Here is a 15,402-nt window from a genome sequence, read left to right on the forward strand (position 1 = left end):
GATAGGGTGTGGCATGAACCGGGTCTCTGGACAGTCACTGTGCTGGCTTCAGAGGCTCATAGTTCTCTGAGTGCCTGGAGTGGGTCATTGCAATGGGTTCTGTGCTTTCACTGAGGACTACAAAGATCCTTCCTGTGGTTCATGTACTTGTGTGGGTGGGGTGTGTAGCCACTGTAGGCTAATCCAGGGCACAGAGGAGGAGAATATGTGAACATACCAGCCAACATGATCATACCCTCACCCCTGCTAACAATAGAGACAATCTACCCTGCAAAATTGGATGTCACCCTAGATACTTGCACCACTCCCAAGCACTAACTGGAGCTCACTGACCACACCCAGTACATACCTCTGAATATCCACTGCATGAACAGACACTCTACTCAGCCACTGAGGACAGTTCAACCATAAAAGCCATCAGAGGAGAAAAACAACAGGAGTTTCCACAAATGCCTAAAAATAAATGCAGAAATATAAGAAACACAAAGAAGGAAGACAATATGACTCCACGAAAGGAACACAACAACACTCAATGTTATAATGTTGAGATGAACAGCTTGATGAAATGCCTGAAGGAATTCAAAAGACTGATAATAAGATTATTCAGAAACACACAGAAACAAATACATGAGTTAAATAAATCCATATATGATATGGATGAGAAATTGTTCTGGGAGACAGAGATATTGAAGACTCAAACTGAAATATTAGAGATGAAGAATTCAGTATGTCAAGGCTGGCGCCACAGCTCACTAGGCTAATCCTCCGCCTGTGGCGCCGGCACACTGGGTTCTAGTCCCGGTCAGGGTGCTGGATTCTGTCCCAGTTGCTCCTCTTCCAGGCCAGCTCTCTGCTGTGGCCCGGGAGTGCAGTAGAGGATGGCCCAAGTGCTTGGGCCCTGCACCCCATGGGAGACCAGGAGGAAGCACCTGGCTCCTGGCTTCGGATTGGCGCAGTGCACTGGCCATAGCGGCCATTTGGGGGATGAACCAACAGCAAAGGAAGACCTTTCTCTCTGTCTCTCTCTCTTTCACTGTCCACTCTGTCTGTCCAAAAAAAAAAAAAAATTCAATATGTCAAATAGAAAATACAGTGTAAAGCCTTAACAACAGATTGCTGAGGAAGAAGAAATAATATCTAAGTTAGAAAACAAATTCCTGGAATTTTTTTAGACAAAAAAATTAGAAAAATTAAAAATTTTTGAGATTTTGAAAAGTATTTGAGATTTATGGGATAGTATCAAATGACCAAACATACAAGTCTTAGGAGTTTCTGAAGGTATGGAAAGAGAGAATGGATTAGAAGGGGATTAGAATTGCTATGCAGTGAAATAATAGCAGAAAATTTCCCTAATTTGGAGGACAGTGACATCCGGGTATAGGAAGTACATAGAACTCCTAATATGCATGATCAGAAAATATCCTCACCCCAGCACATTATAGCCAAAGTTTCAAATGTAAGAAATAAAGAAAATGTTCTAAAATTTGCGTGAGAGAAATACCAGTTTATCTTCAGAGGATCCTAAATTAGCGTAACAGCTGATTTCTCATCAGAATCCCTACAGGCTAACACAGACTGGAGAGTAATAGTCCAAGTCATAGAAAAATAAACTGTAAATCCAGAATACTGTATCCAAGAAAGCTCTCATTTAAAAATGAAGGTGAAATAAAGACCTTCCATAAAAAGAGAAATTGAAAGAATTTGTCACCACTGTCCAGCCTTACAAATGACACTAAAGGATGCATTACACACAGAAACAGAGAATGATAGTCATTGTTGTGAAAGGATATGAAGGCAGAAAATCTTTTGGGAGAAGGAAAAAGAAAATCCAAAGCAAACAATAGGAATATTTATAGAAAAATGGCAGGAACAAATCATTATTTATCAACAATAATCTTGAATGTAAATGCCCTAAATTTTGCAATTAAAAGATACAGACTGGTTTAATGGATTGAGAACAAGACCCATCATTCAGGTTCTAGTCCTGGCTGCTCCACTTCCTATCCAGCTTCCTGCTTTGGCCTGGGAAAGCAGTGGAAGATGGCCCAGACACTTGGGCCCCTGCACCCACATGGGAGACCCAGAAGAAGCTCCTGGCTCATGGCTTCGGATTGGCTAAGCTCCAGCCATTGCGGCCATTTGGGGAATGAACCAGCGGATGGAAGACCTTTCTCTCTGTCTCTCCCTCTCACTGTCTGTAACTCTACCTTTCAAATAAATAAATAAATCTCAAAAAAAGAGGCAAAACCCATCTATTTGGTGCTCAAAAGAAACACACCTCACCAACAGATACACCCAGAGTGAGTGAAAGGATGCCTGGTAATATACAATGAGTCCCGCGGCTGAAGATTTGTTTTTATCATGTTATCTAACTATAAGAGATCAAGAAAGGCAAAGCTCATGTGATACAAAAATGGTTAATCTGGGTACGCTATTAATAAAGTGTAGGTAAGCCAATATTCTTCTGGTGAAGATGAAATAGCAATGTGAATGCTCTACAAGACGAGCTTCTCTGGGAAGCACCCAGTGAAAATGTCAGCAGTCACAAGAAGTGAAGGAAGGGGCCTGCTGATGAGATCTCTGAGGGAGGAAGGGGGGGGGTCCAGGCTCGTGCAAGTTCACTGCCTTATGTGCCTTAAGCCTTCACCTGCCAGGTGCTGGTTCTCTGATAGCTTCGTCACTTCTCCCTAAAGTCTCTGATGTTCTTCCATCAGCTTCCTTGTCTCTCTGCCATTGAGTGCAATACTGGGCAGTTTCAGCAAGGTCGGAACAGACCAGCTAGCTTCCATGTCACCCACTTTCGCATTGTTCAATGGGCATTTCGATACACATCTCCATTTAGAATCCACTACATCATCAGGTTGTGCCTCTTTCCACATAGCTTCCTTATCAGAAGTTTGCAATGGAGCAAAAATGTTATGATAAACGTGTGTTAGCTCCCCTCATTGGGATCCCAGTCAAGGGGCTACAGCATTAGCCATAGTCTGTCACACTCACCCTATATGCACCATTCCTGGGTGGCACTTCACACAGGACAGGACAGGCCCTGAGCTCTTCACTTGGACTCACATTTTTCCTGCTAATGGCGGGAAACAAGGATGGCTTGTTTCTGGTTGTCATCAGAGTAGACACAGAAATTGAGTATGCATTTGAAACTACAAAAACAACCTCTGATGGACACAGCATTCACACAAATTTTAATTATATCTTCAAAAGTAATGGTAGGTGATTGGCCGGCACCGCGGCTCAACAGGCTAATCCTCCGCCTAGCGGCGCCGGCACACCGGGTTCTAGTCCCGGTCGGGCGCCAGATTCTGTCCTGGTTGCCCCTCTTCCAGGCCAGCTCTCTGCTGTGGCCAGGGAGTGCAGTGGAGGATGGCCCAAGTGCTTGGGCCCTGCACCCCATGGGAGACCAGGAGAAGCACCTGGCTCCTGCCTTTGGATCATCGCAGTGCGCTGGCCGCAGCAGCATTGGAGGGTGAACCAATGGCAAAGGAACACCTTTCTCTCTGTGTCTCTCTCTTTCACTGTCCACTCTGTCTGTCCAAAAAAAAAAAAAAAAAAAAAAAAAGTAATGGTAGGTGAGTTTGGTAATTACACACATAAGTAAAATACATTAGTTGTGAGTTTGAATGTTACATCTTAGAAACTGTCACAGGGTTTGGGCATCCAGGCCGAGAGAGAGGGAGAGATAGAGAGCAAACGAGCAAGCATTGAAGTATCAGTCACTTAAAACCCAGGGAGTTAGTGGAGGGCAGGAGGCAAGGGAGAAATGCGCTCCCTTTATCTACCCCAGAATACGAATAATCCTTCCCCATTTATTGGTGACATTTGCAGAGCAACAGAAACATCCCAACCACTCACCAGTTCTCCCAAGGGAGCCACTTGTTTGGAATTTTCTCGAGACTCCAGGTTATCAGAGAAGAATCTGCCATCCTGTGGAGCCACCAGGGGATCTTCACACTGTGACCTTTAGGACCCCAGCAGTCTTAGACCTAAGAAAGTCCCACTCCCAAGGGTGCCTGGTAACACAGGGGGTGAGAAAAGGAAATCTCAAAGATTCTGACAGACAGCCAGTCTGCAGAGGCTCTGGGACTATGTCACCATCTAATTGCACTTTTCTTTATTGTATCTTCACATCTGCGCTCCAAGGTAATAATAAACCAAGGGGCAGTGAATACAGATTGATGGAAACAAATGTGCTCACAGTCAAGGATAAAGGGGAATTTTACACATCAAGGGGAGCCACATAAGAACTCAGAGGTATTTTTCCAACTACGCAGACAGAGGCAGTCATCGGAAGAGGTAAGTGAAAGCCAGTGATGAGGGCCCTGCCCTTCTGGGCCTCCTGTCTTGCCTGTGGTCAGTGAAGGGGGTGGGGGAGGTGGGCTGGGAAAAAATATAAATCAGAATGACTTTGTGAGCCAAGGTCTTCTCTCAAGTAAGACAGAGAAGAAAAGAGAGAGAGTTCAGAAGAAAACGGTGGGAGACAAACACAGGAGTGGTAGTGAAAGCCTGACAAGGACAAGTGACGTGGCATGAAGGTAAAATATTTTTCCAATATCCAACCAGCAACAGTCCAGTGTCCCGTGGGGAGCAGGCATGGACATAGTCACTCAGGCTTACAGCCAGCCGGAAAGGGGAGATGGGTGTGAGAAACACAGGTTTACACCTAGTAACATTCCTCTGCCTTGTCTCATGTGTGTCATTTCTGGGGGAAACTGTAAATATACCACAAGAACTCAGAACATGGGAAGAGCAGCGCAATGTAGAGTTATCCTGGGAAGTTGTCTGTAGAAGTGGGGCTTATGTTGGGGAATGGCCGACCACTAACATGGGTGAGGAAAGGCAAGCTGTCCCAGGTGAACAGAGGTATGTGTCCCAAAATCATAATAGCTGGAATATTTTTTTAGTTATTTGTGTCCTTGAATCTGTGTGTGTCTTTGTGTTGTGACTTGCGTGTATATTTTTAATTTACATAAAGAATGCTGTGGCACAGACTTATAATTCTTATTACTTTGTTCTCTTAGCTCTGACTTGAATAGCCTTCCATGTTGTGTGTAGTTGCTCCTAAATGCTAGATAATATCCCACAGTACACATCCATTACATTTTTCTTAACCATTTCTTAGTAACGCATATCAAAGTTCATCAACTTCCCAACAGCTACACAAGATACACAATCAACTGAAATAAAATTTTATGTGATGTTTTTGTGGTCCTGACTGGGAAGTCCTCTGTGACATATCCAAACTGGGCTTTCAGCGTATGTTGACACATTTTAAAACAAACCATCAAAAATGCTTCTATATTGCTTTCCAAGATTATTATATTAATTTGTATTCAACAGTGCAGCATAGGTATGGATAGAAATGTGATCTATATTATGACAGTTGGATTTAAGTCATCAATGATAAGACAAATTAGCTTTAGAAAATACATGAGGGGCTGGTGCAGCGGCATAGCAGGTAAAGCCAGTTTGAGTCCCGGCTGCTCCTCTGCCTATCCAGCTCTCTGCTATGGCCTGGGAAAGCAGTAGAGGATGGTCCAAATGCTTGGGCCCCTGCACCCGCATGGAAGACCAGGAAGAAGCTCCTGGCTCCTGGCTTCAGATGGGCGCAACTCCAGCTGTTGAGGCCAATTGGAGAGTGAACCAGAGGATGGAAGACCTCTCTCTGCCTCTCCTTCTCTCTCTGTGTAACTCTGACTTTCAAATAAATAAATGAATCTTTTAAAAAAAGAAAATACATGAATGACATTTATCACATATAAAGATATTTAAAAATTTATCAATATCTTTTAGTATTTTTTTGTTCTACTTAATACTTTTGGTTGAACTCTTTAATTAACACACAATTATTCTTAGGTGTTTAAATTTAACTGAAAAGTGATCCCTGTTAAATATAAGAGTGGAATAAGAGAGGGAGGAGATGTACAGTTTGGCACATGCTCAAGCTGGCTTGCCCCAAATGGTAGAGTTAGAAACATGCCAGGGGATTCCAATTCAATCCCATCAAGATGGCATGTAACAATGGCATCTCACTAGTCAAAGTGATCAGTTTCAGTTCAGAATTAATCATAATGATAGGATTAAAAGTCAAAGGGATCACATAAACAAGACTAGTGTCTGCAAATACTGATAGATTAAAAAAGGGAGAGAACAATCCAACATGGGAAGCAGGATACACAGCAGACTCATAGAATGGCAGATGTCCTAAACAGCACTCTGGCCTCAGAATCAGCCCTAAAGGCATCGGATCTGGCTGTAGAGCCCATGAGAGTATTATAGGCATGGCAAGCCAAAACTCTGGCAAAAAAAAAAAACAACCAACCAGCCAACCAACCAAACAAAACAAAACAAAAACCCCAAAAAAAACCCAACCAACCCTAAATGAAAGATCTCTGTGAGTGAGATCCCAATGGAAAGAACGGGTCATCAAAGAAGAAGGTACCTTTCTCTGAAGGGAGGAGAGAACTTCCACTTTGACTATGACCTTGTCTAAATATGATCAGAGTCAGTGAACTCAAAAGGCTTCCACAGCCTTGGCAGCTCATGACAAGATCCTAGGTTGATTACTGATGCCATAAACAAGAGTGTCAATTTGCTAAGTCAACAACAGGAGTCACTGTGCACTTACTCCTCAGGTAGGATCACTGTCCTTAATGTGTTGTTGAATGTGAATTAATGCTATAACTAGTGCTCAAACTATTTTTTTATTTTTTATTTATTTTTATTTTTTGACAGGCAGAGTGGACAGTGAGAGAGAGAGACAGAGAGAAAGGTCTTCCTTTGCTGTTGGTTCACCCTCCAATGGCCACCGCGGCTGGCGTGCTGCAGCCGGTGCACTGCACTGATCCGATGGCAGGAGCCAGGTACTTATCCTGGTCTCCCATGGGGTGCAGGGCCCAAGCACTTGGGCCATCCTCCACTGCACTCCCTGGCCACAGCAGAGAGCTGGCCTGGAAGAGGGGCAACCGGGACAGAATCCGGCGCCCCGACCAGGACTAGAACCCGGTGTGCCAGCGCCGCAAGGCGGAGAATTAGCCTAGTGAACTGCGGCGCCGGCCTCAAGCAGTATTTTACACTTCGTGTTTCTGTGTGGGTGCAAACTGTTGAAATCTTTACTTAATATATACTAAATTGATCTTCTGTATATAAAGAGAATTGAAAATGAATTTTGATGTGAATGGAGTGGGAGAGGGAGTGGGAGATGGGAGGGTTGCGGGTGTGAGGGAAGTTATGGGGGGTGGAAAATCACTGTAATCCATAAGCTATACTTTGGAAATTTATATTTATTAAATAAAAGTTAAAATGAAAAAATAAAAATTTATCAATATCTTTGAATCAGAAATCTGATAACAATTCAATTCCTATTATTGATAAAATACTTAGCTAAGTGCTTTTAAAAATAAAACTTCGGAGAAAGCATTAATAATCATTGATAAGGCCAGAACAAGACAAAGGCGCTGAATGTGGCCTCATCTGATCCCCTCTGTTCTGGATGTGCACTATTATAAGAGCACTACAAAATAAAACACTTGCATTTCTATAGATCAGCCACAGCATTCATTTAGAAAATGAAATACAATAAATAGTATTATATAAATAATGAATATATAGAGGCACATATAAGTGTGTGTAGGTAATATTTATATGTTTCTAACAGATTGGCATGTAATCTCTTAAGAACAACCAGAAAACCTGTATAACTTTATTTGGGATCAATTTGAAGCATCAGAGAGTTAGCAAGACAGTGAGACCTTGAGTGATCCAGGTTCCAGAGAGAAAGTATGAGGAAAGCAAAGAGTAATTAGGGAAGTAAAAGAAAATGAAATAATATATTCAAAGTCCTGTACCCTACACAAAACAAAATGTGGCAATGTAGATTTATATACCCAGCAAAAATATTTCTCAAAATGAAAACAAGATAAGGGGGCAAGGTTGTAACAGTAGAGAAATGTAATGAAGAATGAAAAAAAGAAACTAAATGTAAACATTTAAATGAATAAGGATTATACAAAATTGTAGACATTATACATCTTACTGTATTTCTTTTTTTTTAAAGATTTATTTATTTTTATTTGAAAGTCAGAATTACACAGAAAGAGAAGGAGTGGCAGAGAGAGTCTTCCATCTGCTGGTTCACTCCCCAGCTGGCTGCAATGGCCAGAGCTGTGCCGATTCGAAGCCAGGAGCATGGAGCTTCGTCTGGGTCTTCCACACGGATGCAGGGGCCCAAGGACTTGGGAAATCTTTTACTGCTTTCCCAGGCCACAGCGTAGACCTGGATTGGAACTGGAGCAGCTGAACTCAAACCGGCGCCCATATGGGATGCCAGTACTGCTGGTGATTGCTTTACCCACTATGCCACAGCACTGGCCCCCATCTTACTGTATTTCTAGAATTAAAATTTCTGACAGTGATAGCAAAAAAGTGAGGGAGTTAAATGTAGGAGAAATATAGTCTGTAAGATCCTTCATTTACTCTAAATTCATAACAGTGCCAATATATATTAGATCGCATTAAATCAAAGTTGCATATTGAAATTTCTAAAAGAGAGTCAAAACTACTAAAGTAGTTCATGTAACTTATGAGCTGAAGGAAAAGATACAGTAACTAAAATAATTTTACTAATATAAAAGAGTCAAAAGGGATAAAATAAGATAGAGGTGGCAGGACAGATGAAAACCAAATAAGAAAATTACAGATGTACTAATGATAGAATGTAAAAGATGGCAGAATTGCTTACATGGGACTAACATTTTGCAAATAACAGTACTAAACCCTGGTAAAATATATTTTTTAAGAAACTTATTTGAAAGTACTGCAGAAAGACGAATTGGAGTGGATTTCATCCTTGAACAAGAGAACTAAGCTTGGAGGGAGTTGAGCTTCTAGGGCTTTCTCCATGACAACACGCACTAGTGTCTATTGTGCAAGGTCATCCTGAGTTCAAGCAGAAAACTGCTGGCTTTCTGGTCTGGAGGTGTAACATGATAGAGTTCAAGGCAGTGTGAGTGGCTGGAAATTGAGCGGGGATATCCAAGAAGGAGGAAAGCCTTAGAGGGAAGAGCCCTAAAATTTGTGTATAACATTCAAATCATTGAGTGACCCCGAACTGTGTGAGCATAATGGAGACTCTACAGAACCCAGAGAAAGAAATCTTCCGGAAACCTTAATGACTCTGTAGAGAGTTCACCTGTTGTCCAAATAGGGCAGGATTTGTAGTTTGAGTGTCAGTAAAGTAGAAGGGCTTGGTTCAAATAAGAATGTTTTCAAAAGTCCACTGTAAAGTGCATAAAACCAAACCTTCACCCAGCTAAAATGAGAGAGAAAAACTTCCTTGAATTGAAAGACTCAATTTTTTTTTACTAGAGCAATTTCAACCAAATTTACCTACAGGGTAAGAGCAATAAATTCAAGCAGGCTTTCCATGAATCTCCAGAAGTCAAACATTTACTTCCCCTAATATCCAGTCATTCCACCGTAGGTCTTCACCAAAATTAAATGTAAGTCTGTTTGTATACAGAACTCTATGTGAAAATCAGCAGTCCTGTTCACAGTAGCCCCAAACTCAAGTTAGCCCAAATGTTCTAAAAATGAAGAATGGACTAAAATGGTATGGTATGTCTACACAGTAGATTTTGAGTTAGTAATTAATAGGACCCAACTGCTGAAAACTGCAGCAACACTGCTGAGGCCTTGAAATCATTCCACTGACTCACCAGCCATGAAAGGTTACATTCAATGTAATTCCATTTTTAGGAAACACTAAAAAACAAATCTAATCTACAGTGCCAAGAAACAGATCTGAGGTTGCCTGGGGCCAGAGGCACAGTAGGATTGGGGAAGAAGGACATACTTACCTGGAAGCTGGTGCAAGGGAACTTGGGGGATGATAATATTCTCTGTTTAGCGTGATGGGCACACAGGTGTGTCCATTTTATACACTCATAAAACTCTGGCTTAAATGCAAATATTCCAGTTGTATGTACACTATACCTCAACAGAGGTTCTCTTTCAAAGCTGAAGCAATTCACTGGTAAAACTTCAGAACTATCTGTCCCAGGCAGCAATAGTGCTAGAAAATGGACCACAAACTAAAGATATGCTTAATGAGTAGATGTAAAGAGGCTGAACCACTGTGGGGGTAAGAAGGACTCCCAAATGCAATGCCTCAAACAAGGAAAGGAGATGGAGGTTTATTCCATGCTCATGTCACTGCCTAGTGAGCTTCTGCCCCTTGAGGTTCTCCAGGAAGCCAGGCACCATGGAGGCTTTGCCATCTTCTGTTGTGGTGTTGATCTGGGGATGAAGGACCCTCAAATTGTCTCACTGTTAAAATATAGGAACTCCGCAAACTTTAATTGGAAAAAATTACATTGTTCTTTTCACTAACTTCTAAATAAATTTCAACAACCTCTTCGATTACAAATAGTGACATCAAATCAGTAGCATTAGCAGTATCTGTGGCTCAGCCAACCATTTGAAATCACAGATGTATTCATATAGCAATATTCCTATTAAAAAACTGCAAATATCACTCATACTTTTCAGTGCTTTGAGATTATTGAAAATGTTAAGATCTGGTTGCTAAATTATCATAATTAATGTGCGTATAAATAATTGCTATATAATGCATTAGGTTGTTTACAATGTTGATAACTGTATCTCAATGGGTTTTGGTCATCATTATATATATAATGATATATTTATATATATATATATAAATTTCTTACAGACAAAAATTCAAAGATCATCAGACCACCAAAGTGGCCCATGTTAAAAGAAGTTTTAAGAGCCCCTCTTTCCCAGAATACTGTTTTCTTATCCATAGTCAAAACTATATACCATGTCTAATTAGCAACAGATATGAACAGAAAGTGAGCCTGGAGGAGATATGGCACATGTCATCTGTATACCCTGCAGTCCAGAAATGCAGCCCCACTGCCACACGCAAACAAAACAGAGGCCAAGTAACGGAGTATAACTGGATGGCCACGTCCCCTGCTACGTGTTTCTATTACTACTGGTGAAAGGACATTTGGGTAATGTCTTAGTAATTCCTGGGGATGACAGGATGTGAGCAGAAGGGAGACACATGAGTGAGAAATGGCAACCAGGTTTCAGGAGGTTACACCATTCACAAAGATAGGAAGAGGAAGAGGCAAAAAACATTCTGAGGAACATAAATCATTCCAGTTTGATGACTTGGATTTGAGATTCCTGTGAGCAGAGACATACTAATAAATATGCGCTCCCAGAAAGAAAAAAGCAGTTTGCAGCCTTTGCTAAATTCCACAATGCAAATATGCTCATTATGACCTATTTCAAGTTACCATAATGAGGTCGCTGGAACAGGAGTTGGGAAGACATGTGCACAATAGGCTCTCAGCTAGCATAAGTCTGGTACAGCATGTTTCAAGAAAGGATTTCCCAGTTTGGAGATACCCTAGATCTCTGAATATAGCCCTACCATATGACCCAGCCATCCCACTCCTGGGAATTTACACAAGGGAAATGAAATCAGCAAATGAAAGAGTTATCTGCACCCCCATGTTTATTGCAGCTCAATTCACAATAGCTAAGTCATGGAATCAACATAAATACCTGCCAACTGAAGACTGGATAAAGAAATTATGGGATATCTTCTCTATGGAATACTACACAGCAGTAAAAAAAAAATCCAGTCATTTGCAACAAAATGGATGAATCCAGAAAACATCATACTTACTGAAATAAGCCAGTCCCAAAGGGACAAATACCATATGTTCTCCCTGATCTGTGATAACTAATAGAGCACCTAAAAGGAAACTTGTAGAAGTGAAATTGGCACTTTGAGAAGCAATGACTTGAATAGCCATTGTCTTGACTGTTGAGGAATAGTTTTTTTTTTTTCTTAATGGAGAATGGGACTGGGAATGGTAGAGGGAGGAGTGGGAGTGGGAGGGCAGGTATGATGGGAAGAAATCACTATATTCCTAAAGTTATGCTTAATGAAATTTGTGCTCATTAAATAAATGGTTTCTTTGGAGGTAAAATAATAGTAATAAACCTGGAAAAAATAAAAATGAATGAAAAAATAAAGAAAAAATAAAGAAAGGATTTCTAAGTAGAGACATCCTGAGGACAATTGGATATACAGACCTAAGCTAAGGAGTAGAATCTGAGTGAGGCATTGATGGAAATAAATGAGATTATCTGGACATAAGGTTCCAAGGGAATTCTGATTTGCAGTTGTTTTTGGTTTAGAAAATGGTATCTTGATTTAGTGTTCCAAAAAAAAATAGATGGAAAAATAATTATGGTGTGGAGAATGGTTTTGCCATAAGTGAAATTTCTTCTTACAAAGAAGCACTCTGGAAATTCTCAAAGAAGCCAGTTCTTGCAGATTGGTAGTGCCTCACCGGAAATGTCAGATCAGAGATATATGCTACAGAACTGGTTGATTATTAAGACTGAGGCCTGGTGGTAAGCATATCAGCAATCCTCCATACTGGATTCAGCCTGGGGTGATTCTGCTCTTGGATAAGGGGAACCCCTGTAGATGCCCAGCAATCTGAGGAAGGAAGAGAAAATAAGGACACACAACATGCTGCAGCATCTGTTGTACCCAAAGGTATGCACAGCAGACCATATGAGCACAGAGGAATAAATTATTAACCACAATTACTGAGGAAATAATAGCTGGCACTTAAGTTCAAACTCAAACAAGGAATAGGAATTTTCCAAATTACCAGAGCACACAATGAGAACTGAAAACTATCAATGCAGTGCAGAAAGAAGTGAGGAGAATTTCAGGAAGTACAGGACATGCAGCGACTCAAGAGCATGGACAATTAAGGATTACTCAGAGACCAGCAAGAACTTGGTATTTATACTGCTGTATTCTAATCCCACATAGTGCTTATTTAGGTCATTTGATTGATTTGATTAAGTCTCTTCATCTCCAGCACATTCCATGATACCAGACACATACTGGGTAAGTAGCCAATATCTTTTAAAAATAAATGAATATGCAGAATAAACTTTAATGTATATGAAATGGAGGTTGAGAAGCTAAGGTTCATAGAAGTGTACTGGTAATCATGTTTTCAAGTTTTTTAGTATTTTACACATATTGCTTCCTAGGTAAGATGAAATCGCACCAGGAAAAATGTATCATACCAGACTTTATATCTCTCACGTTACCAAATTCTCTGAGATGTCAGAAGATCTAGATCAGTCTTGGGTTGAGAAGCCCAGTCTACTTAAAGAACTCCTTTGATTGTTTTTTGGTCCTGTTGAGCATGCTATTTGTACATTCCAGGAAAACATGAAATCTCAGTGGATATAATTTCAAGTTGGTCTAAAAAGCAGGATTCTGTTTTTAACCTATTTGTTCAACAAGTACTGTGTTTGTCAGGCACTGGGAAGACAATGCTAAGATGGTCTTTATTCTAATTCTTTAGTAACTGGCAGTCTTAGTGACTGGAAAGTAAGCAAACTACTGAAATATACTTGTAATGTGTGACATAGTTTAGAGGTGCCCCTTTGTCTTCTCCTCCATTCTTTCATTTATCAGCATGAATCTGGATCTAGAACTCAACCCCTCTACAAGGTCACCTTTAGTGTACTCCAGTAATTGGGCAGTTACCATTCAACCAAATATCGGAGATGTAACATGAGATGTGTCTGTGTACCGCATTTGTTTGAAACAATTTGTTGTGAACTCTCCAAATGTCTCTCCAAATGTGAACCAGCTCTAAACTGAACCTGTGTTCTCTAGCTTTTATTTTACATGTGAAATCTTTGTTTTTGCTCTGCTACAACTAGATCCAAAATGTTGAACCTTTTAAAAATTCTACCAAATGAATCCACCAACACAAAATCTTTTTGCACAATCTAGACTTCACTGATGAGTTTATAAGCAACAAAGAGGAGGGGGTCTTATATTTTGCATCCCCAAATAAGCTATTTAAACCATAGAGCCTTGTGTCTGTTCTCCATGTCTATATTACCATGGATATTATGAGCAGGGTTTTCTCTCTCCTGCCCCTTCTCCTCTACACTATTTCTTCCTGTTTTTTTTTTTTTCTCTTTCCCTTTCCTCATGCAGTATCTCACCTTGTTGGATCATTTCTGCTTTTTTATGAAGAATACATCAGTCCTGAAGGAGTTTCTACCTCCAAATTTCATAGTTGGTGCTCAGCAAAATGAAAACTTCTCCAGTTAGACCAACATTCTTTATGTACACTACAGATTATGCTTGGTAACATAAACGTATTCCATGGTCCTATCAACTTTCTCAAGTCTTCCCAAAAGATATGCTGGTGAATTTATTTGTCTGCTTTTCACTGTAATTATAAATGTTATGACAGGGAAAATACAGAATGTGGTGGCGGGGCATCTGGATCCCATTTCAGGGTCATGGAAAGAGGAAGGAACAATCCTAACTGAAGCTGAGGTAGGAGTAGCCAACAGGTGGGCAGATGGGAGTTGAGGGATGCATTGTGAGTTAGGAGATAAAAAGAAGAAAGTGGCTCCCCAAAGAAGAACCAAGTCTCAATGGTAGATTGCAGGTTAAAAATGTAAGGACATGTTTGGAAATAGGATTAAAGTATGAGTTTATTGTGATGGCAAAACTTTGAAATCTACACATAATATTTGCATAATACACATTTCCCGCATTTTATGATAGAGGAAATTTTAGCATCAAAATAAACATACTCTTCATTCCACTTTTCCATAAACATTTTAAAGAATCCTTATAAACCAATGAGTACAGAGAGATTCAGTTCTCACTTGACTCCTTCTCTCATGTCATCTTTTCTAGGATACTTATCATACTCTCAAGTACAATGCTTCACAAATATCTGAAGTTGATATGTCTCTTAGCAGCTATTTGTGTACTTTGTATAATTTCTCAGAACTCCACAAAGGTAAGCACAGTTCTCCCCTACTTGATGTGAAGCTTACACCTGTGTGTGCTGTGTCATGTTTGTCCCTGTCAATCAACCCCATCCCTCTTCACATAATTCTGCCATTCCTTCCCCTTCTCTAGCTAATTTCTAACAGGAATTTTAGATCCTGACTGAAGTTGCTCATTTTCCATTCATCTTCAATCACTTTAATCAGGATTCCACCTCCCACATGCCCCTAAAATAGCTCTTGGTGATGACACCAACACTTTCATTGTTAAATAAAATCTAGGTGCATATACAAGGGATCTTCAAAGATGTCCATATAATATAGGTATTATGAAGAAACTATGCATGGATTTCAAAATATTTTCAATCAAAATAAATGTATCTTTGAATTTCATTTCTTAATTACCCCCTTACCCTCCAAACACTTAATCATGTAAATCTAAATTTATCATTTGTCTTATTTTGGGGGTATATTTACTTATTTTTATTATAT

The 15,402-nt window shown here is 40.2% G+C and overlaps 1 protein-coding gene across 1 annotated transcript in view; it reads left to right on the top strand.

Moving 5' to 3' along the window:
- NXPE1 (neurexophilin and PC-esterase domain family, member 1) overlaps positions 1-15,402 on the top strand; it is a gene marked incomplete at its 5' end in the record, with an annotated part of 38,052 nt that overhangs the window by 6,274 nt on the left and 16,376 nt on the right. The window contains 2 exon segments of the mRNA NM_001101712.1: positions 4,197-4,305; positions 14,816-14,921. Coding sequence (NP_001095182.1) covers positions 14,841-14,921 — 81 coding nt within the window.

The sequence above is a fragment of the Oryctolagus cuniculus genome, chromosome 1, assembly GCF_964237555.1.
Source record: "Oryctolagus cuniculus chromosome 1, mOryCun1.1, whole genome shotgun sequence".
NCBI classification, from domain to species: Eukaryota; Metazoa; Chordata; class Mammalia; order Lagomorpha; family Leporidae; genus Oryctolagus; species Oryctolagus cuniculus.